Source organism: Paramormyrops kingsleyae, chromosome 25 (assembly GCF_048594095.1).
Source record: "Paramormyrops kingsleyae isolate MSU_618 chromosome 25, PKINGS_0.4, whole genome shotgun sequence".
In the NCBI taxonomy this organism is placed as follows: domain Eukaryota; kingdom Metazoa; phylum Chordata; class Actinopteri; order Osteoglossiformes; family Mormyridae; genus Paramormyrops; species Paramormyrops kingsleyae.
The window spans coordinates 33,080,982-33,101,946 of NC_132821.1; the positions used below are offsets into that span (position 1 = coordinate 33,080,982).

The 20,965-nt window shown below is 46.0% G+C and overlaps 3 protein-coding genes across 3 annotated transcripts; 2 read left to right on the plus strand and 1 right to left on the minus strand.

The window, feature by feature from the left end:
- The first annotated feature begins 379 nt into the window (after positions 1-379).
- On the plus strand, positions 380-7,837 carry LOC111855389 (uncharacterized). The gene is made up of 9 exons (XM_023834349.2): positions 380-587; positions 3,582-3,743; positions 3,829-3,967; positions 4,923-5,011; positions 5,096-5,159; positions 5,555-5,643; positions 5,857-5,969; positions 6,633-6,789; positions 6,904-7,837. Exons 1-9 carry the CDS (start codon positions 380-382, stop codon positions 7,047-7,049), a joined length of 1,167 nt encoding a protein of 388 aa, XP_023690117.2. The 3' UTR covers positions 7,050-7,837.
- Positions 7,838-9,340: 1,503 nt separating this feature from the next.
- On the plus strand, positions 9,341-14,011 carry mrpl35 (mitochondrial ribosomal protein L35). Its single transcript, XM_023834396.2, has 4 exons — positions 9,341-9,447; positions 11,220-11,409; positions 12,599-12,743; positions 13,477-14,011. The coding sequence occupies exons 1-4, from the start codon at positions 9,417-9,419 to the stop codon at positions 13,663-13,665; spliced, it is 555 nt and encodes a 184-aa protein (XP_023690164.2). The 5' UTR covers positions 9,341-9,416; the 3' UTR covers positions 13,666-14,011.
- A 1,117-nt stretch (positions 14,012-15,128) lies between these two features.
- chmp3 (charged multivesicular body protein 3) lies at positions 15,129-18,755 on the minus strand. Its single transcript, XM_023834393.2, has 6 exons — positions 18,591-18,755; positions 17,847-17,907; positions 17,511-17,690; positions 17,067-17,188; positions 15,830-15,944; positions 15,129-15,594 (listed from the first exon to the last, which is right to left on the minus strand). Exons 1-6 carry the CDS (start codon positions 18,633-18,635, stop codon positions 15,455-15,457), a joined length of 663 nt encoding a protein of 220 aa, XP_023690161.1. The 5' UTR covers positions 18,636-18,755; the 3' UTR covers positions 15,129-15,454.
- Between the last annotated feature and the right edge of the window lie 2,210 nt (positions 18,756-20,965).

Below are 20,965 nucleotides of genomic sequence, written 5' to 3' on the forward strand. Positions count from 1 at the left end.
TCCATTGACACCTGTAAATTTTGCGTGCATAATATATACCTTTGGTTCTCTAACCTTTCGTTTGGAGGACCCCCCCTCCCCCAGCAATGTCTCACGACCCCTTTCTTTTCTGACACACTGATCCGACAGCAGATACTGAGCAATTCTTCCCCGGGCTCCAAACTTAATCAGCGACACAAATCCAAGGTCCTAGGGGCGGTACCCCATGATATAATTTGGCAAAAGTTTGCAAACGATTAAATTTTGTCGACACGGGGGGTGACGATAAAAAGGAATTTTCTTTTTAGAATATTCAATAAATGATCTCGTGATCGCTCCTAGCGCGGATCTACGCAAATACATAACAGGCTATTTTCGGTCGGTGATTAAGCGGCGTCACATGACGCCGGCTTTGTCACGTGACCGCCGACGGGAGTCCCCGCCCCCTCGGTCATGCTTGTGCCGGAGCTCCGCTGGGCTCCGGCAGCCCGGCGCGTCCGTCGCACTGACAGGCAGCTTTCTCTCACGGTCCGAGGTCCGTCACATCGCCTTCGACATGAAGCGCCCTTTGCTGGCGGCTTTCTCGGCGGCCGCTGCTTGCTTGCTGGGTGAGTAAATGTAGAGAAAGGTGGTCAAGTGATTTAAATGGCACATATCGTACCGCCACGTCTGAAATTATTCAGAACTGAAATTAAGTTCCACATACAAGATTAGATTAAACGAAACGGCAGTAGAGAAATGTGTACCAGGAATACACTTTGGTACCTGGAAAAAAGCAAAAAAAAGTCAGTGGCGTTTAAAACTTAACGCCGAGTCGCATGAGGTGAAGTGATGTACAAAGCAACAGGGATAACTGAATAATATTTGGAAATATTTATTCGCTTTTTATCCAGTAGTCATTTCTAAATGTGATTTTTACTGAAGTAAATACAATACATGTAATTTATATTAAATCGAACGGTTTTTGTTTGTTGCAAGGGGCTTGGAATATGTAGAGAAAATGTATTTAAATAACTCTGATGTTTGAAACATATATGAAGTGTTTATACGAAGGGACCCTGGATTCGATGATTCAGTTATAGGTGTATAAACGTGCTTCGTGATTTCAGTAATCAGACCTGAGTTGCTTAACTCCCACCCCGTCAAACACTGCATAGTGTGATATATACAGACTTCACCCTACTTTTTATTCCGGCCATATGGGTATTATTTTCTTCATTTGGTTCACCTTGACTGTCTTCTAGGTATTTATATAGGTATAGCCGGAGATTTGAGACCTCCCACAATCAGTACGAACGTCAGTCCGATGGTCTCCAGAACTTTGCTGGGATATAGTCCCTCCATCCCGGCTTTCTAAACTGGCATCTTGCAGGGAGACAGGCAGTAAGACGACGTCTGAGACATACTGTGGTATTGATATTGATATATATATATATATATATATATATATATATATATATATATATATATATATATATATATATATATTTATTATTTTTTTTAGTTGATTGAATCGATCTGTTAGTGTTAGTTATTTATTGCAGAATGCAATCAAAGTAAAGAGTGTTTACGGGCTAATATTTAGCCACGATCTTGATAATATCAAGCAGAAGTACTCTACTTTTTAAAAGCATTCAACTATTTTTTTTGTCTTTATCTCTCAGTGTAATTGTAGCACAGACTTCAATGTTTACTCAAGATAGAGCATAGAAATACTGAGTCTGGTAGGCGCTCGAGGAGTTTGGGGAACTACTTCAGGCAGCTTTGGATGCTAACCACCAGGCGACATGTGACCGTGGTGAATAACCAGATTCCATTCCGTGGGTGTTTCTCCTGAAAGAATGCACTGCAGGGACATGATAATCCGATTACTCTACCAGCCCTGCCCTCCTCGCCAGCTGCCCGCTGTCACATGGCCGCTCTGTCCCTGTTTGTGCCCACTGGGGACTGGTTCTTGAAGTATTTCTTCACAGACCTGGTCCTAATCGGGGTTTGGATTTAATCCACTGGGCAGGCAGGTTAACACCTACTATCACGTAGATGTTTTAAAAAATGTTTACGGTTCATATTTCTGTCTTTGATCGGCATGTGTTTGTGGCTTAGCATAACTCTGCGATCTAACGTTTCCGTTTAGCTTGTTTATACCTCCACTGGCTTTTAGATCGTTACACTAAGTCTTAGTGGCTTATCTGCATTTTTGTGTAAAGCTTATGACAGCTGGATAGTTTACTGGAGTGAGGCATGTGAGGCACTGTGAGGCATGTTAGGCACTGTGAGGCATGTTAGATACTGTGAGTCTGGGCCCTTTTGGGGACTTTGGAACAAAACAACCTTAAAGTTACAAAATCTCGATGTTATCCACTGTGTCACATAATGATTAGTTAACACCCACGTTAATCTTATTACTTGGTACCTAATGACATGCAAATGTCTCTCAGCATCAATATCGGTGCAGTGATATTTGTGGAAGTGCATGTCTATCTCTGGGTCTTTCCGCGGTTTTCCCCTTACACTCAACACAGTCTCACTTCTGCTTTATTAGCATCAGCACCAGGTGTTCAGCAGCTTGTTAAGTCTGCCGGATCAAACGCAGGGGCTGAAAACCGCAAACTCTGCTTGGAAAAATCACAACAAAGAATGAAGGTGTACAGTCAAGAAGGGCCAAAGCATTCAGATGATGCATCCGAGGATATGGTTCCGGAAATCAAAGCCTTCTGAATGATAAACGGAATGGATGGATGGATGGATGGTGTTATTCCTGTCCATCTCTAAACTGCCATCCAGACTGACTCCATACACATGAAAGAGACTGAATGCTTGTTTTCCTGCCTGTGGTTACACTAGCAGGAGTCACTATCCTCACTGCCAAAGGAGGAAGATGCAGAGAAATGACCCGCGGAAAACACACATGACCGCAGTGGGACAGCCTGCTTCCTCAGACCCGAATCTGTCCCAGAATGCTCCCCTCTTGCGGTCCATTAGAGCTCATTAGATTAGGAAAGGAGCTTAAGTCATAAGCAGCAAACGCAAAAATCTGCTTGGTGTGTTTTTCGGCAATGAGAACAACCAACAAAAGAGCAGGACTGAGGACTTTTTGTTAATTCCTGTTGTTGAGGGAAATTTGCCTTGAACAAAGGTCCACATTCAGACATCCAGAAGAGGATGTTCTGCAACAGGCAGATCTTGTGTACATTTCTGCTTCTACTCCGTATTGTTATAAGCAGAATGCACTATTTTTTTTCTCTTCATGTTCAGGACAGGGATCCCCTGGCCATTGATAAAATCACATGCTACTGGTAATTTCCTCACAGATACATGCTATCTTTCATTTGATTTATTTAGGAGATGCTTTTTTCCAGAGTGATGTACGTGTTTGAGGAAGCAGAGTGAGACAGGGGCTGCTCTAGTGACGGCCTCGCTCTAGGATCCAAAGGTGAAATCCCTGGGATCTGAACTGGTGACCTTCTGATCACAAGCACACTACCCTAACCTGCTGAGCCACACCTCCCCCGCCTGCCTTTTATTTATCTCAGGAACATGTTACCTGTGTTACTTCTATCAGACTCTGTCTCTCTCTCTCTCCCTCCCTCTCTCTCTCTCAGGTTTCGTGGCGAGTCAGACCACCGTCAGTCCAGCTGTGACAAACACCACAGCCGGTGAGAATGCGACGGTGACCCTTCTGCCCAGCGCCGTGCCCTTGGACTGCTCCACCGTCAACACGTCCGCCTGCGCCGCCTGCACCTCTGGCTCCTACGCCGATAACGGTAAGGCCCGTGTCGCCTCCGCTCCATCACCTCCGCCTGTACGGTTCGCACCACTGGCTCATGAGTTCTGCTCTCGGGCCCGCAGACACGCTGCAGTGTTCCTGCTGCTCGGACCCAGGGCTCTGCGTGACTCAGGGGGCGTGTTTGCTGTGTGCCAAAGGCCAGTTCCAGCCCCTCGCTGGACAGACCCGCTGTGTGCCCTGTGCAAGGGGCTCTTTCAGCAAGTGAGTTCTGTACATTCCCACCGACCGTGAACTCGCAGTGTATACATATGCACACGCACCCTTTCACGACTGAGTACAACCTCGCTGGCACCCTCATGTGTTTGTACACACAAACAGACGCCTAGCAACTTTGTTTTCCCGGCCCTGTTATATACTGTGTGCATACACACACATGCAGATACAGGCACATGTAATATCTCATATTTCATGTTTTGCAGTCTCATAAGTTTGTGACTGTGAGTTCGATTCCTCCCCAGCTCCAGGCTTGGGCAGTTAGCTCGCCTTCCCTGTGTTTGTGTTGATTTGCACTGGGGCTTTAAAACAGCTTTTCATTTTCCTTTGGCGGTCTGGCCCCTCCCAGTCTAAGAACGGCTCTCCTAAGACAACTAACTTTCCCCCTTTCCGCACTGGAACTGTAACTCTTTAACCAAAAATCCATTACTGCACATTCGTAATACTGTAGTCAAAACCGTATTCTTGTCCATAAAACTCATTGCTCTTTTGCACAATTGTATTTTTTAAAACTATTTTTAAACCATATTTCTATTTTTTTTTCTATCTGTGTCCTATATCCGTGTCTCAATATGTTTTGTTAAGATCAGTATTTATAAGCCTTTCATGTTTGTATTCTACTTATCACTGTGACTGAGACTGTAATTTAATTTCCGTGTGTGACCCACGGATCAGCAGTATCGATACTTTGCCTTTGGATTCTTCTCCCAGTCCAAAGGCATGCAGCATGGCTGGACTGGAGACTCTAAACTGCGTGGTGTGTGTGGGGGGGGGGCAGTCTGCTGTAGACTGTCACCCTGTCCAGAGAACGTCCTCCCCTCCTGCTTTGCACTTTCTGGGACGAGCTCCAGGCCCCCCACCTGTGCTGGATGAGTGTTATGCACGATGGCGGGATGCTTTACCTCGTGTGAGCTGACCAGTCCTCTCTGCCCTGTCCCGTCAGCGTCACGGGCAGCCTCGTGTGCCAGGTCTGCCCTCCCGGTTCCTACAGCAACCAGAGCGGCTCCGATTCCTGCACCAGCTGCTCCCCAGGTAGGGAGGGGTCCGCAAAAGGGGGGCGTGGCCCAGCCGGAGTTGAACGCGGCGCGCTAATCGAGCATCTCTACGCCTGCACAGGTTTCTACGCCTCGCAGAGGAACGCCTCGTCATGTGATCCCTGTTCACTGGGAACATTCTGCAAGTGAGTCAGTAATTCAGCGTAGGGTGGCCAGATGTCCCGTTTTATAGGCACCAACTACGCCTGCAGTTTTTAACTAAAGCCAATGTAAAGCATCTTATTTAGAATTTTATAATTTTGTATAATCTTGTTATTGCTGTCTGTGTTTTGAGATTTTACCTTTTCAGGTTTTATTTGTTTATTTGTTTATTAATAGTTTTATTTATTTACTTAGTTACTTTGCTTACTTATTTTACTACAAGTGGTATTAGAACTGTAGGTAGGGTGACTAAGTGGATCTGCTGATGTCACTTCCTGTCTGTGTCACTCATGAAGGATTCATTGAAGACCACTGAAGGTCTTGCCTGAAGGCTCCGCTGATCCTTCACCTTCAGCATCCTCCCTCTTTTATCTTTCAGTTCCTCCAGATGTGCCCAGTGCCCGGTGTGCCCCCCCGGAATGGAGTCCCTGCACATCGCCGCCAAGGAATGCACACTCTGTCGCCCAGGTAACCTTTCCTGTTTGGCCAATCAGGAACACGGCCTTTTGCTGCACTTAAGTGGTCAGTCTGCATAGGATGGGCCAGCTTTCCTCCAATAGCAGCTCAGTAACATTGATAAAGCCAACTTATGAAGTTCACCTGGTGCGGACTGAAACAGACTGAGCCAAGGGGGTTGGCAAATTTGGTGTAACTCGATTCCGCCACCTTGCCCCCGGACAGGTATGCATAAGGGGCCGGACCAGGGCTTGTGTCAGATCTGCAAAAGTGGCTACTTCCAGATCCGCTGGGGACAGGAGATCTGTGAAATCTGCCCCGAGAACAACTACTGCCCTGTAAGTACCTCCCTCTCCGAATCACTCCCCAGTCTCACCCCGCTGAGCGCAGGCCTCCGGCGCAGAGTGACATTGTCCTGCAGCATGTATATGCAGAGTCAGTCCTTTTGATAGAACAATGGCACTTGTTTTAGTGACGATTTAGTCAAAATTTTCTCAAAAGTTTTAGATTACTTCGAGTCCATATCAAAAATATTTTTCTTCCAATTTCCAATACAACATACCCTGTAAGAACCATTATTAGAATTACAGAATAATTAAGAATTTTGTTGAGATTTTATTACACTCATGCAATACAATCTTTGATGTCAAATACATTATTTTCATTTATATTTTTGTTTTGCTGAGTAGGTTAACTTGCTTGTATCAGTGTGCGTGAATGTGTGTGTGTGTGTGTGTGTGTCTCTCAGCCTCCACAGCCCTGACCTGCACAGAATAGTCGCTTTTCCATTTGCCCCTCGCAAAAGGCCCTTAACCGCCTGAAACGCTCCACGGTGCCCCGTCCTCAAACTCTGTGTGTATGATGGGATATTCAAAAGAGCATTCCAGTGTAGCTCTGCTTGTGCAAATGGCAAATAATGCTTCATTTCAGAAATGTGCTTTTCCGGTGGTAGCGTGCTGCTGTGTGAATGGGCTGAGTCTCCGCTCTGTGTTTGTGTGCAGAGCCCGGACCTGAACCCGATCCAGTGCCCCAGTGACGCCTTCTGCCCTCAGGGCAGCACAGCCCCTGGCTACTGCATGGAGACCTTCTTTCGGAAATCAGGGGACACGTGCCAGCTAGCGCCAGTCACCATTGCCCTTCTGGTCGTAGCAGGGGGCAGTAAGTATGGCGCGGGGGGGCGTCCTGTCATCAGTGCTCTGCTGATCATTGGAGGGGGGTGGCTGCAGAATGCCGCGTAACATGCAGCATATCCCCCCGCACTCTCTCCATCAGTGGTCCTCCTCTGCGCCATCCTGCTGGGGATACGGAGGAGACGGCGCGCCGACGGGGAGCTGAGCGTGTCGCGGGCCCCGCTGCTGCGTAAGGAGCGCTCCTCCAGTCGCTTCTACGGCGCCGAGCCGGTGTATGCCGGCTGGTGATGCCCCGCCCCCTCTTGCTGGATGTAGAGGGGGCGGCCCCTCACCGAGACCGCTTGGGGCAGGGGAACCCAGACTATTTCTGCTCAGTCTCCTGTGGCATCAGGTGTAGTGAGAGGTGAGCATCAGCAGGCCTACAGGACCAGTTGGAGGAACAGCTCAGTGCTGCCCCCTGTGGGTGCTGGCTTGTTCCTGCTCTCCACTTGTATTACTCTATGCATTCTTGGCCACCTGATATGGACCTTTCTGTTGTATATGTAATCTTATTCAACATTTTAATGTAAATTGACTTTACTTCGTTGTGTTTGTTGAGGTGTTGTGCGGTTTTTGGTACAAGTGGCCCAGTCAGGGGAATTTTGTTTACTTAAGGAAGCTGTAAAGTTATAAAGTTTTATGTTGTACATTTTGCACTGATTGTCAAGGTAAACCTTGCTATTGATGGTACACAAATATGGAAGAACAGTTACTTTGGATGAGCTTGGACAGTTGGGTCTGAATTTTAGTCCTGTCCTTTTCTCTGTGCCATAACCCAATTTCACTTGCCACATTTGTGGTCAGGTCTTTTATAAGTTGTGAAGATGTTGTTTATTAAGCTAAATTTGAGTACAAATCCAGCCATCCTGTTTGGTGAAAGTTTTCTTGCAGTATTTTTGTGTGAATGTTCATCACATGTATAAATCAAAGCACCATGCTTTTGTAAAAGCAATGACTTTGGTACAAGATTGTCAGATGTTTCTTAGTACAAAAAAAATGTGAGCTGTAAGTAAATTAAAAATCACGAATTAAAATAATGGGTGTAATTGACTGTGTGGGAAAGCGTGAGCAGAAAAGGGTCACATGTCACTGTGGCTTCGATGGTCACATGGTCTGTCACATGTCACTGTGGCTTCGATGGTCACGGGTCACACGCCACTGTGGCTTCGATGGTCACATGGTCTGTCACATGTCTGCTGTGGGCAGGGATCCTTCAGACTATTACATCACTTAAAGAAACAAACTGCCTGTAGAGGGCTGGGAAGTGTGTGACTGACAGCGCGCACGCACGCACACCCTATACCATCTTTATTTATAAAAGCACTTTAAAACAACCATAGCTGACACAAAGTGCTGAACTTTGGAGCACTGGGGTCTGTTTCACAAAGCAGGATTTCTTGCTTAGCCAGATAACTTGCCAGATTTAAGGTAGTCTGAGGTAAATAGACCTTATTTTCATCAATTTACATTTAGCCCAGACTACCTTAAATCTGGCAAGTTATCTGGCTAAGCAAGTAATCCTGCTTTGTGAAACAGGCCCCTGGAGAGAGAAAACAAAAACAAAAACAAATACAAGGTCTGATAACTAATGTTGCTGCAGACATTGAAGGACCTCAGCCTCCTAAGGAAGTAGAGCCTGCTCTGTCCTTTCTTGTAATGTGCTTCGGTATTGGCAGACCAGTCCAGTTTATTGCCAAGGTGGACCCCCAGGTACTTGTATGTACTGACAGTCTCCACATTCACCCCGTCAATGGTGACAGACAGCAGTGGAGGGGCAGACCTCCTGAAGTCTACTACCATTTCCTTGGTTTTGGTGATGTTCAGCTGCAGCTGGTTGGTTCTACACCATCCCACAAAGTCCTCCACAAGGCTCCTATACTCAGCCCCCTGCCCATCCTTGATACAGCCTACAATTGCAGTGTCATCAGAAAACTTCTGCATATGGCACGACTCAGAGTTGTACCTGAAGTCTGTATCCTTCAGCTGCTTCAATAAATCTGCGATGGGTTGGCAGGGGCACCCTGCCCTGGGCTGTTCCCCGCCTTGTGCCTGTAGTTCATGGGAAAGACTCCGGACAATAAATCTGCGATGGGTTGGCAGGGGCACCCTGCCCTGGGCTGTTCCCCGCCGTGTGCCTGTAGTTCATGGGAAAGACTCCAGACTCCCGAGACCCAGCATAGGGCAAGCAGGCACAGAAAATGGATGGATGGATACTTCAATAAATATTTTATAAGTAGGTAAAACACGTAATTTTAATGCCATGATATGCTTAAAATAGCATTATTTGAGTAGGAATTTGGATATGACCCAGGCCCCCTATCAGGAACTAGCTCAATTCTCGATTTTCAGCATAAAGCTTAATGTTACTGAGCATGTGCATGTAACACATCATTCTCTCCAAAGCTTTAACTTTGCAATGAATGGAGTTTTTCCTCCTGTTTGTTTTTACATGAATGCACCGGCCCTAATCCATCTGCCACTCCAGAAAAACATATATATCTAACGCGCTACGAAATTCCGTTCTGTTTGTCCGTATTTGGCGCCGTATCACGGTGTGCTGCGTTCTGTTTGTCCCTGTGAGACGCCGTACTTCAGAGGTCAATGGCGATTTGAAACATGGCGTTTAGAATCACGAGAAATATTCCAGGTGGGTATTAAAGTAATATCTTTAACAAATTATGACATTAAAACAAACTTTTTCTGCTGTGTATTGTAGCTACCAGAGTATTATATATTTAATGCTTTGCATATTAAAAACTCTACTCAGTCTTGCTAAATATGATAGTTCATGGTCATATTTTGGGGTGTTTGACCGTATTACCTATAAATACTGACATTGTTGCGTTTTATTTTATATTCTAGTTTAGCCAGCATGAATATGAAATCGAGAGAGTTTGGAGTATGGAGAGAGAATGATGTGTCAGTATATTTAGTTAAGGAATTGTAATATCTTTAGATGTATCTAGCTCAGGGATAGTATGATAAAATTCGGCAGTCTGCAGCAGACCATAACATAATTTAAAACTCATGCTCATACTGCTTCAAATATAATTATTTATGAAACGCACTGCCGCATTAAAAAAAAACATCGGATAGTCAATGGCGGAAAACACAAAAAGAATGCTGTGTTTGGCTGGTGGACAGGAAAACAGACATCGGGCATGCTATGAAAATTACATGGTAGTTATTTGTACAAAGGTAAATAGTCGTAAATGACGTACCAAAAAATATTCTTCACAAATCGGGTTTTATTTCTCTAATTCTCTGAATAATTATACTTATAATATTTTGTTGTTATTTACGGGCAGAAATGTTTGAATTAGGTTAAGTACTTAATTATGTCGTGCTAAAGAGCCATGCAGCTCATTGCTTTTATAGATATGGGTTAGTTTGCCTTACGTGATGTATTTTCTTCATTAGCCTTCTGTTCTCAAATCGGACACCTCGCATTAACTTACAGCGGACCCTTGACTTACCAACTCTATTCGTTCCCATGAGCTGGTCATAAGGAATAACGGAAATACCCATAATGCGATCCGAACCTCCCAAAGCACCCCTTACCTAACATTTTCATAATAAAAAAAGGTTGTATAATGTGCGTAATTTACCAGAAACACCAATCATTTTCCTAGTGTACTCACCAAAATGTTATAAAATGTCTAGCCTACTATCAGTGACGCCCGCAAACCGGCGTATCTGGGCGCAGACTGACGCTTACGGACGTGAACTCGGCTCTTTATCTACAGCCGCACAGGCGGATACACGGTTTGGCTTCGACCGGCATTCGGGTCGTAACTCAAGACTTTGGACGTAAGTTAAAAACTAAAATTTTGGTCGTAACCCAAGTTGTTCGTAAGTCAGGCCGGTCGTAACTCGAGGGTCCACTATGCTAATGGTCAGCTGAGAGAGCTGCAACCGAGGAACTTGGCAGCTTAAAATAATAAGCAAGGCTTGAGAGCCATAATTAGGTTGTTACAAAATGATTATGTTGCGCATTTATTTAATGTAAATAAGTTCATGAAAAGTGTTCTATATTGTGCATATAGTTATTTTGACGGTAATTAATCGTATAACCTGTGTAATTCCTCATGTTGTGATTTGCGTTTGGTTTATTCCATTATTGTGGGATAAAAGAATCTCCAGGTGCCGACACTGTTCTTTTAATTGTCATTTTTCTTTTTTTATAATTTGTGGCTCATCATGTAAATTAAGATAAATGTTTTCTGGAAGTGTTGTGTCACTCAGTACTGCTATAAAACTGAAACTGATTTGAGCACCAAGCAGCATTTATTCTGGGTATTAATCTTGTCAGGAAGCCCAGTTTGAAATTGGTGTAGATGTGAGGTCTGATGTCTTTCTGCGAGTGGAGGAACTGCTCAGGTTTTTTATCTCTTGCGTTGTGGTCCTTCTGCTCTCCAGGGCTGCTCAGGCCGCTGACCCTGCTGAGACCTGGGTGCAGTGTCAGTCTCCCCCCTCGAGTCCCCTCCCTGACCTGCCGCTTTTCCACGCTCACGCTAGGGGCGGGGTCTCAGAGACCGGCCCTCATTGGCCCTGCCCTCCAGGCCACCCTGCCCAATCACAGCCTCCCTCGGTCAGGCATTCTTTACAGGTGAGGTTGTCTCTGCCTACAGGTCCTTCATCTTTGTTCCACATCAAGGGAGATTGTAAGATTTTTAAGGAGGGAGGCACAAGAGAGGCCATAACTCATACAGAGGGGCCAACCTTATAATTAGCCAATGATATGTTTTGAATCAGTGAGTGACAGTGCTTCAAAAGCGATAATTAGCCAATGATGTGTTTTGAATCAGTGAGTGACAGTGCTTCAAAAGCGATAATTAGCCAATGATGTGTTTTGAATCAGTGAGTGACAGTGCTTCAAAAGCGATAATTAGCCAATGATGTGTTTTGAATCAGTGAGTGACAGTGGAGGAGGTGCTTCAAAAGCGAATCAGCTTTCAGTGACTCGCCTCCTGTACACGCCCCTGGTTCACCCACACCTATTCCCGGTACAACGGAGTATTTAACCACCCACTGAATTCATCAAGAAGCACTCGGCATGCTGTTAAAGGGCTTTTAGGGATCATTTTGAGAGGAAGCTTTATTGTAGATTAATTGTTACACTTTTTTGGGGGGTTTTATCCAAGTTCAGTTTTCAGAGGATGCAAAGAGTGACACTTTCATAAACTAACAATACCCTGACCTTAAGGAGCGCATAAAAATCCACTGAAATTACCTTCAGTTATGCAGGACAATACTTTTTATGGTATTGTAGTATTTGTCACTAGATTCGCACTGGTTTGCATGTAAGTAAAATGTTTACATAAGGATTTATATTTTATATTCATATTTATCTATTTTTCGTCTGTGGTTTGGATGGGTATGTATTTTAAGCAAATACAGCTGCCAGTCAGTGAAGCACATTGTATAGTCTGTAGCGGTGGCTGAGCACGCTCACATGGGTAACATTTGGGGTGATCCAGACTCCAGATTTTCCTGCAGTCTGCTGCTGACTTTTTCCAGACTTTCTTGTCTGTTTTTCATAGTATTCTTTGTTTACTGTGTATTATTTAAACCTGTTCACACGACGTTTACACTATATGTGCCATCTTTGTGCCGTGTCTCTTTGGCATTACACGCATGTGTGCATTATGTATTCTAAAAGCTCTATATTTCCCCTGGGATTAATACAATTAGCCTTAATCTTAATTTTGGTTACCAAGCAGTGAGACCTTTCAGGATAGGAGTGATTGGGAGAGGTTCGTCAGGGCTAATCCTGCTAACCTCTGTGCACCCTCCAGTGCTGCACGCCTTTCCCCCAGCCTGCTAGCGCAGCCGGCCCGCACCCTCACCTACTACAGCTTGAAGAAGGGAAAGAGGAAGACCGTGAAGGCCGTGGTGAAGAGGTTTCTGCGGCTGCACTGCGGCCTGTGGCTCAGACGGAAGGTACGGTCCTGTTAGCTTCCCCTAACTGACCCGTGTAAGGCGTGCCGTGGGCCAGCGTGTAGTATACATGATCCGTGTAAGGCGTGCCGTGGGCCAGCGTGTAGTATACATGATCCGTGTAAGGCGTGCCGTGGGTATCCATGTAGTATACATGATCCGTGTAAGGCGTGCCGTGGGTATCCATGTAGTATACATGATCCGTGTAAGGCGTGCCGTGGGTATCCATGTAGTATACATGATCCGTGTAAGGCGTGCCGTGGGTATCCATGTAGTATACATGATCCGTGTAAGGCGTGCCGTGGGTCTGCATGTAGTATACATGATCCGTGTAAGGCGTGCCGTGGGTATCCATGTAGTATACATGATCCGTGTAAGGTGTGCCGTGGGTATCCATGTAGTATACATGATCCGTGTAAGGCGTGCCGTGGGTATCCATGTAGTATACATGATCCGTGTAAGGCGTGCCGTGGGTATCCATGTAGTATACATGATCCGTGTAAGGCGTGCCGTGGGTATCCATGTAGTATACATGATCCGTGTAAGGCGTGCCGTGGGTATCCATGTAGTATACATGATCCGTGTAAGGCGTGCCGTGGGTATCCATGTAGTATACATGATCCGTGTAAGGCGTGCCGTGGGTATCCATGTAGTATACCCAGCTAGATCACATCCAGTGGGAATCTGTTCATTAGCAACACGGTGCTACTGTTCTGACTGGCGTTTCGCTCGACAGGCTGGGTACAAGAAGAAGCTGTGGAAGAAGAAGTCCGTCAGGAAGAAGAGGCTCCGGGAGCACGTGTTCTGCAACGCCACACAATCGAGGATGCTCAACAAAATGACCACGTCCTTTTGGAAGAGGAGGAATTGGTACCTTGACGATCCCTATCAGAAGTACCATGACCGCACCAATCTGAAGCTGTGAGGAACTTCGGGGGAGTGAAGGCTCCGAATTAAACACCCAAGGAAATGAAAACTCAGGGGGGAATGTATTGATATCAAGTAGAATTAGGAGGGTCTCATGTTTGACTGGGTGAACCACAGTGGAAAGTTGAATACCTAGAACAGTGTTTCTCAAACTGGTCCTCGGGAGCTGAGAGGGAGCAAAAATGTGGACTGTCTGGCAGGGAGCAAAAATGTGGACTGTCTGGGGGTCCCTAAGGACTGGGATGAGAAACACTGATCTGGAAGATTTGTCATGGGGTTTTGGAAGGTCTCAATGTCCAGCTTATTCACCTCTGTGAATAAAGGTCTCCCTTCTTCTCACTGTCCACTGTAGCATGTCTAATATGCATTCTGGGCCTGGGATGTCGAAAATAGGGGGGAAGAGTTTGCCCTAAGTATCGGCAGCCGTTCCCCATTCTGTCACTCTTAGTCATCAGTCAAAATCATGTTTCGTTCTCTGTGAAGCTTCAGTCTGACCTACGCCCTCTGTGGCTTTCAGCTATCACTAAGTCTTCAGTAATGTACAGAGATCCAAGCGTGTGGATTTGGGTGTGGACAGTAGGCACATGTACTGTACCATCAGTGTTTAAGGGGGGTGGGGTGGGGGTTCGGGGCCGTTTTGGTCCCTGCTAACGTTCAAGCCAAACCTACGCCCTTGCAGTGAACAGATATCTATTTAGGGGTGAACAATATTGGAATCACAAATCACATTGGGATATTTTTGGGTTTTGCGATCGCCGTTCACGACGGTGCCTTTTGCTATTTCACATGTTTCTGTCATGATGCAGACTAATTCATTACGAATCCGTGTGTTACTGAGGCCAATTCCCTACGCATTCAAAGCGCAAGGACGAAACATATACCTAACGAAGACTGTAGTCCTGTAGCAGACAAAATCATCTTATACCTCATATGGATCAGTTATTTTTTAGTTATGTTTAGCTGTGTAACTGTACTCTAAACAGTACTAGTCATTTTAAATAACTTTTATTTTAAAATTATTCAAAAATCTTACATTATTCACATGTGTACCCATCGCAATGTCACAATGTACAGTACACCCCAGGGCAAATTTGGTTCCCCCCCCCCAATGTCAAACTCCTTCCAACGCTGCCCAATCCTGTGTTGCAAACACTGCAAGACTGTCATAAGAAACTACAGCTCTTGGGAGATAACCAAACTGATTGGTTGGACCCACCTCCTTTACAATCTGATTGGTTATCTCTCTGAACCAATCGTATTTCCTTCTGCCCTCAGAACATTCTTGTGTAAGTAAAACTCCCCCTACGCCCCAAGTGTCCAAGCCCTTCCGGGTTTACCGCTTTACATGGTGCCGCATTGTCTGGACAATAAAACAAACCTGAGATGATGTCACTGTTAAGCTACATAGCTGTGAGCTTAGCCGCGTACCGCGTACCGCACACTGAGCGCCGAGAGACAGACTCTGAAAAAAGAACATTTTATTCTTAGTCATATGTAGGCTGACATAGCGTTAAAGGTTAGGTGTTTTGGGAAAGGAGCCGCACGCGTACTTAGGATATGGGACGGGCCAGCAGTGTGCATGCAGCCTGATTCAGCGGGGCTTTCAAAAGGCCGCTACGATACAGAGATACGCGGACAGATAGTATCACACTACAGGGCGGAGTCTTATCTGTCAGTCTAGTGTTCTGCAAAGTTGTCACATGAAGGTGCGATATATAAAACCGGATTGATGGCGGGTCGCGAACCCAGAAGGGGTTCCTGTACACGAGAGGGCCGGCGTGGGCCCCTTAGCTTCGCAGCGCTGCCAGTCTGGACTGCATCTCCTCCAGGTCCTCTTCTGGCTCTTCTTCTGAGGCTGCCGTTGCCCCCACGGGCTCGGGTTCAGGCAGCGGTTCGGTCACGTTGCTGGGGGCCTTGCCAAGGGCTCCTGAAAAGAGTCTCATGGTCGGAAAGTGCGATCTCTACATCTAACAGCAGGACACTCAAATATGCTTAGGAGACCTTCAGAAAGATGGCTGTTATCGTATATACTCTAAAGCTGATGCTTTTCCAGTTTTCACCTTGAATAATCTGATTCTCATAGAAACTGGCTGCATGTACATGGATCTGCAGATTCTTCTCACCTACTCTCAAACACCCAGTGAGGAGAAGGAGCCAGTTACCTGCTGTGATCTCGAAGAGGATCCTGTCGACTTCGGCCTCCGCCATCTCCTCCATCTCCTCCTCGTCGTCCATGCTCTCAAACGTGTCCTCCAACATCTCCTCGATCATGCCAGCCTGGGAAATGCACCATGCAGAACAGCTTTAGTTTTCAGTTCATGTGAAGACCTTACAAGCACCCTCCCCAGCCTGTTTCAGTGTGAGGAGAGTAACAGGAGAGTAAGCAGGGCAGTAACAGGCCTGACACGCAAAGCAGAGCAGGGCAGTAACAGGCCTGACACGCAAAGCAGAGCAGGGCAGTAACAGGCCTGACACGCAAAGCAGAGCAGGGCAGTAACAGGCCTGACACGCAAAGCAGGGCAGTAACAGGCCTGACACGCAGAGCAGGGCAGTAACAGGCCTGACGCGCAAAGCAGAGCAGGGCAGTAACAGGCCTGACGCGCAAAGCAGAGCAGGGCAGTAACAGGCCTGACGCGCAAAGCAGAGCAGGGCAGTAACATGCCTGACGCGCAAAGCAGAGCAGGGCAGTAACAGGCCTGACACGCAAAGCAGAGCAGGGCAGTAACAGGCCTGACACGCAAAGCAGAGCAGGGCAGTAACAGGCCTGACACGCAGTGCAGGGCAGTAACAGGCCTGACACGCAGAGCAGGGCAGTAACAGGCCTGACGCGCAAAGCAGAGCAGGGCAGTAACAGGCCTGACGCGCAGAGCAGGGCAGTAACAGGCCTGACACGCAAAGCAGAGCAGGGCAGTAACATGTCTGACGCGCAAAGCAGAGCAGGGCAGTAACAGGCCCGACGGACAGAGCAGGGCAGTAACAGGCCTGACGCGCAAAGCAGAGCAGGGCAGTAACAGGCCTGACGCGCAAAGCAGAGCAGGGCTGGGCAGGGCAGTAACAGGCCCGACATGCAGAGCAGAGCAGGGCAGGGCAGTAGCAGGCCTAACGCACAGAGCAGGGCAGTAAAGGACTGACGTGCAGAGCAGAGCAGGGCAGGGCAGTAAAGGCCTAACGCACAGAGCAGGGCAGTAACAGGCCTAACGCGCAGAGCAGGGCAGTAACAGGCCTAACGCGCAGAGCAGGGCAGTAACAGGCCTGTAACAGGCCTAACGCGCAGAGCAGGGCAGTAACAGGCCTAACGCGCAGAGCAGGGCAGTAACAGGCCTAACGTGCAGAGCAGGGCAGTAACAGTAACGCTCCACACACAGGCCTCGGCTGGAACGGCAGCTTCTCAGCACCAACCTTCATCATTTCCTTCGATAGCTCCCTCATGGTGGCCTGGATCTCAGGGACCTTCACCAAATTCTGCATGGCCTTCATCACCTCCGTGCTCCTCTGTAGGGCTCCGGAGACACGCAGCACAGCTGCCGGATTGAGCACGATTCAGGAACCACAGTCCTGTCATACTACATGTCACGTATAAGACGGATACAAAGTAACGCCCATGATACCATTAGTTATGAGAAGACACTGCACCTTTATCACCTGTACATAATGCATTTATATCTAGGTGTATTCAGACCAATACACCTATCCACAGAAATAGGCCACCTTTTGTACTAGTTCCACCCAAACCTGTTCTACACCTTTGTTTGTACCAACCGCATTTGCGCGCGCGCGCACACACACACACACACACACACACACACACGTGACACATTTGCCCTCAGAAGGAGCTTTACTCACAAAGCTGGTTCTTCATGCTCAGCAGCACAGAGTTCATTTGGGCTTTGGAAGCGTACAGCTTGCCCACTGCCTTCTTGGAGTGGATCATCTCCTTGGCCAGGATCACACAGACATCCTTCTGCCCCTTTCTGGCAGCCTCTTTGATAGAGCGTTTCACCTTCTCCTCTTCCCTCTGGATGTCTGTGTCACAGTATGGCAGAGCTTACCAGCCAGTTACCGTTCACTAGTAATGGGTGTGTGAGATGTGCGTGTGTGTGTACCTAGAAAACCAGTGAATGTCAAACACCATTGGGTCTGTTCTAACACCATGCTGAGGCACTTTAACACTAAACTCACCTCGAATCTGCCTATCAATCACACGCATCTCCTTCCTAATTTTGAGCGACCACTCATTGACCTGTTAATACAAAATATCCCATTAAAACATTGCTAATGTAGCAGTGATTTTTTTTTTTTAAACTCAACCTTTGTCTAGCAGAGCAAAATGTGTGAAATGCACAACTGCACTGAGATGCAAACAAATATTGTAAACATGGCAATTTGTTTACAGAAACAGTTTACAGAAATGAGAAAAAAATCCTCTAATATCCCACAAAAGCCGACCGCGAGAAGGACGCTTGTGTGCGTCTTAAAAAAAGACGTTCTCTACGTAACGTCCTACTGACGTCATCGAATCGATTATTTAAAAAAAAAAAAAAAAAAAAAAAAAAACTCGCAGGCTGAACGAAAAGGTTCTTTTCGCGGAAAACCAGAAGTCTCGGGTGCTGCACGTTATACACAACGAACTATGGGACACACATTTTTAAGCGAACTGTTTTTCCGCCGCTGACGCTGTCATCGGGTTGACACAATAATAAAATAATCAATCTGAACGTAGCGCAATAGCATATCAACCCCGGTAATCTTTCTTATGTCAAATACACTAACTCAAGTGGGAACTAAAAACAGAGGCATCAACGTAAAGGAAGCAGTTAACTTTGCTATTTTAAGCATTTCGGCGTACTGTCTGTGTACTTGACATCCTAACGTTTTTATCGTTTGAAATCAGTAACTACCAACATTTAATTTAAACATACTCACCAGATCTTTGGGTGGTCTTTCATTCGTTTTCCCAAAAAGCCCCATTACTTAATACAATTTGACGTTTGCTCACTGGCTATATCCAAAAAAACAAACGACCATTACACCTGCGCTTCCTACTTCCTGGATGCAGGTCGCGACTTCCCGTGACGTCTTCCTATTCTTCTTCCTCCCACCATAATATCCCAGTGAAGCGTTAACGCAGGCAATGCTGCCACCTACTGGCAAGGAGAGCAAACTTCAAATATACATACAGTATGTCGGTCCGGAAAATAAACTAAAAAATAAATTGATTAATAAATGATAGTGATAAGACACTCTGGGTCCACAGTTCTTGAGGCCAATCCTCCAATCAGTTGCCATCCACCCAGTCTCACGGGGACTGCACCGATGGTGAATCAGCTGGGGGTAGGGTAGGCTGCAGGAACTTCTCCAGGCTGGTGGTAAGGCTGTCCTCCTGGCATTGCAGGCAATCTTTGCTTCCATTTGAGAGTCAGGCATCATCCCAACTGACTGGAAAATGTGACTTGTAGTCCCTCTCTGGAAAGGGAGAGGTGATGGCATAGATTGTGGCAACTACAGGGGGATAATTTATTTCCAGAGGGTCGTACTGGACCGCGTGTCTGCCTGGGGGGGGGGGGGGGGGGGTCACCAGCTGAGATTCAGAAGTGTTACGTAGCATGGTGGGTGCAGCAACGCAATGCATGCTCCCCAGCTTGGCCTGAACTGACGTCATGATGCATAAATTCAAAGTTGAAGAGTACTACTGAGATATTGAATAAATTATTTTGGGAAATTCTTAGCGTTTGCTCTTTATTTTCTGCTATGTTCTGAATTATTTATTACTGCATGTCAGTCCTGATTGAATAACTAATGAAAGGCTCAACCAGTTACATCTATGACCTTTGGCCTCCATTTCTATGGAGGCGATAATGATGGAATCTTGTCTTCTGGCTCCTGACTCTGCTGTAAGAACATCTTGGTTTTATTATGGAGGAGTTGACCACCTTTCACTACACTGCAGGTTGTAGTCTGATTCTATACAATGCGTGTAGCGAATAAAAAAAATCTTCAAATGATGTGGAGTTGGCGGTGCATGCTGGGTATTTCACTTGATTTGTCTCAATCATTTTAAATTTTTCTGCCGAAGAATACTGATTAAAATTCACAGAAAAAGCCACACCTACAAGCTATTTTGAAGATGTACGATCATTGCCCATGTATCTAAAATTCCGTCAAAATATTTTTCATCTGAGGCATCCACATGTTGATAAGGTCTCAATAACTTACCAGCTTAATTTAGTAAGTTGCCTCCAGAAAGTGTTATGCTCCCATTTGTTCTGTCGAAACCTGGAACCTGGATAGGTGATCTGTTCACATGCCATGTTGGAACAATGTCCCTGTTATTTGCTTTGTTTGATCACGAGCTGTTTCCACATTTTTACTGCCATCATAAACCAGATGTCCTGTGAATTTGATGGTTGTCACTGAACCTGCAAACCCATTTATGATTCTCTGGCAGGCAGTGGGGGTGGCATTCTATGGGTAAATACTAGGCAGCCATATGAAATATATAGAAAGTATGAATGTGTGCACAGTGTTAGTGCACTGTTGTGTTTAAGTTAAATTTATAATCGAGCTGGATGTTTAATATACATTTATACACTGACAGATTGTAGTAGTTCTAGACCCAGTCAAAATTCTACTTAATTCACTCATTCTGTTCACTGTTATAAATTAAATCCCCCAGACAGCGACTCTGTATGGTTTCAGACTGGTCTGCCACCACAGACACTGTCTCATTACTGTGATAACTTAAAAAGTATTTGATGCATCCTTTTCGAACTTTGCCAATGCATTGCATGTGTGAAGATCTGAAAAGGATCAAATTTTGAGATAACTTGCCACAAAATGCCTTCTTGTGGGCCCACCACCTGCAGGGGGAGCCATGATAAGACAAGATAATGTTTATTGTCATTGTCACTTCACAACGAAATTGAGAACAATGAAATTGAGAATGGGGGTTGGGTTCAATGTAGATCGGGTAACAGTCTACATTCACATTGCTAGGCTGAAGTGCCTTAAATATATATATATTTTTTTGCCTTTATGTGCTGCAGATCTTGTGCTTTCAGAGCTGTGTGGACACAGAAACTTGTTCTTTTCAAATCAAACAACAACAACAACAAACAAATTTATTTTTGTATAGCGTGTTATCACAACATTACATTGTCTCAAAGCGCTTTACAGCATCCCCACCCAAAGCCCCCAGTGAGTAAGCGATAGGCGACAGTGGCAAGGAAAAACTCCCGAGAAGGAAGAAACCTTGGGAGGGACCAGACTCAAAGGGGGAGCCCATCCTCCAGGGGCCGGCA